The sequence below is a fragment of the Nicotiana tomentosiformis genome, chromosome 5 (genome assembly GCF_000390325.3).
Source record: "Nicotiana tomentosiformis chromosome 5, ASM39032v3, whole genome shotgun sequence".
In the NCBI taxonomy this organism is placed as follows: domain Eukaryota; kingdom Viridiplantae; phylum Streptophyta; class Magnoliopsida; order Solanales; family Solanaceae; genus Nicotiana; species Nicotiana tomentosiformis.
In genome coordinates this window covers 95684045-95686543 of record NC_090816.1, presented here as the reverse complement: position 1 = coordinate 95686543, position 2499 = coordinate 95684045, and the positions used below count along the sequence as shown (strand labels likewise).

Sequence of the window (2499 nt, the reverse complement as noted above, 5' to 3'; positions counted from 1 at the left end):
GTCAAATTTCTTCAAAGTTTGTGAGAGCCCAACAACAAAATCTAGTACGCTCCCATTTTCACTTGGAAATCTCAAGTCTCTGAAGCAAATCGCCTGGCCTCTGATGTTCGTACTTCACTTACTAACAGTTCAAGCACCAAGCCACATACTCCACTATATCTTTCTTTATTCTTCTCCACCAATTATGCTGCCTCAAATCCTGATATAACTTAGCGGCACCCGGATGAATGGAATACCGCAAACTGTGGGCCTCCTCAAGAATTAACTCACGTAACCCATCCACATTGGGCATAAAAATCCGACCTTACATCCGCAACACCCCGTCATCTCCAATAGAAACCTCATTGGCATCATCGTGTTGCACCGTGTCCTTAAGGACAAGCAAATGGGGGTCATCATACTGACGCACTCTGATGCGCTCATATAAATAAGACCGAGAAACCACGCAAGCAAGAACCCGACTAGGCTCTGAAACATCTAACCTCACTAACTGATTGGCCAGAGCCTTACCATCCAATGCTAGCGGACTCTCACCAACTAGAATATATGCAAGGCTACCCATACTCTCATCATTTCTGCTCAAGGCATCAGCCACCACACTGGCCTTCCTGGATGATACAAAATGATGATATCATAGTCTTTTAACAGCTCTAACCACCTCTACTGCCTCAAATTTAGATCCTTCTACTTAAACAAGTGTTGTAGACTCAAATGATTTGCGAATACCTCACAAGACACACCGTAGAGATAGTGCCTCCAAATCTTCAATACGTTAATAATGGCTGCTAACTCTAAATCATGAACAGGGTAGTTCTTCTCATGGGGCTTCAGTTGATGCAAAGCATAAGCGATCACCCTACCTTTCTGCATCAAGACACACCTGATTCCAATCCGCATAGCAGCACAATATATTATATATGAACCCGATGCTGAAGGCAAAACTAGGAATGGAGTTGTGGTCAAAGAAGTCTTGAGCTTCTGAAATCTCTCTTCACACTCATCAAACCACCTGAATGGGGCACCTTTCTAGGTCAATCTAGTCAAAGGTGGAGCAATGGACGCGAAACCCTTTACAAAACAGTGATAATAACCTGCCAAACCCAAGAAGATCCAAATCTCTGTAGCTGAAGACTGTCTAGGCCAACTTTGAACTGCCTCAATCTTCTTCGAATCTACCTTGATCCCCTCACTAGACACCATGTGGCCCAAGAACACCACTAAATTAAGCCAGAGCTCACACTTGGAGAATTTAGCATATAGATTCTTCTTCCTCAAAGTCTGGAGTACAATCCTCATATGTTGTTCATGATCCTCCTAGTTGCGTGAGTACACAAATATGGTATCAATGAATACTATAACAAAAGAATCAAGATATGACTGGAATAAACTATTCATAAAATGCATAAAGGCTGATGGGACATTGGTCAGTCTAAATAACATCACAACAAACTCATAGTGACCATAGCGGGTCCTAAATGTTGTCTTCAAAATATCAGAATCCCGAATCTTCAAATGATGATACCCTGACCTAAAATCACTCTTCAAAAATACCCTCGCACCATGAAGTTGGTCAAATAAGTCATCAATAACTTTGTTCAACTATCTGTAATCAATGCACATCCGTATAGTACTATCCTTCTTCTTCACAAATAGAACATGCGCACCCAAGGCGACACATTGGGCCTGATGAAGCCATTATCAATAAACTCTTGAAGTTATTCCTTTAAATCTTTCAATTACGATGGTGCCATGTGATACGGTGGAATAGAAATGGGCTGAGTTCCCGAGACCAGATCAATACCAAAATCAATATCCTTGTCGGGTGGCATGCCTGACAGGTCTGTAGGAAACACATCTGGAAAGTCTATCACTACCGGAACAAACTTAATGGTAGGGGTATCAGCACTAACATCCCTCACAAAGGCGAAATAGGCTAGACATCCATTCTCAACCATCCGTTGAGCCTTCAAATATGAAATCACTCTACTAGGAACATAATCTAGGAAAACTCTCCACTTAACCCTAGGCAACCCCCGCATCGCCAATGTCACGGTCTTAGTGTGACAATCCAGAATAGCGTGACATGGTGATAACCAATCCATTTCTAAAATCACGTCAAAATCAACCATGCTAAGTAGTAAAATATCAACTCTCGTCTCTAATCCCCCAAGAATCACCACACATGACTGATACACACGGTCCACGATAATAAAATCACCCACCGGTATACATATATGAACATGCATAACTAAGGAATCACGGGGCATATTCAAATAACGATCAAAGTATGATGACATATATGAATAAGTGGAACCGGGATCAAATAATACCGAAGCGTCCCTGTGGAATATTGAAATAATACATGTGATCATGGCATCGAAAGCAACTGCCTTTGGCTGGAAAAGTGTAGCAACATGCCTGACCACCAGCTAATCGACCTCCCCCTCTAGGGCGACCTTGAGCTGATTGAGCCCCACATCGAGCTAGTTGTGCGAGTGA

General features: G+C 42.4%; 1 protein-coding gene across 1 annotated transcript; it reads right to left on the bottom strand.

Moving 5' to 3' along the window:
* Positions 1–1736: 1736 nt before the first annotated feature.
* On the bottom strand, positions 1737–2102 carry LOC138892824 (uncharacterized). The gene has a single exon (XM_070176567.1). It carries the CDS (start codon positions 2100–2102, stop codon positions 1737–1739), a length of 366 nt encoding a protein of 121 aa, XP_070032668.1.
* Positions 2103–2499: the final 397 nt, after the last annotated feature.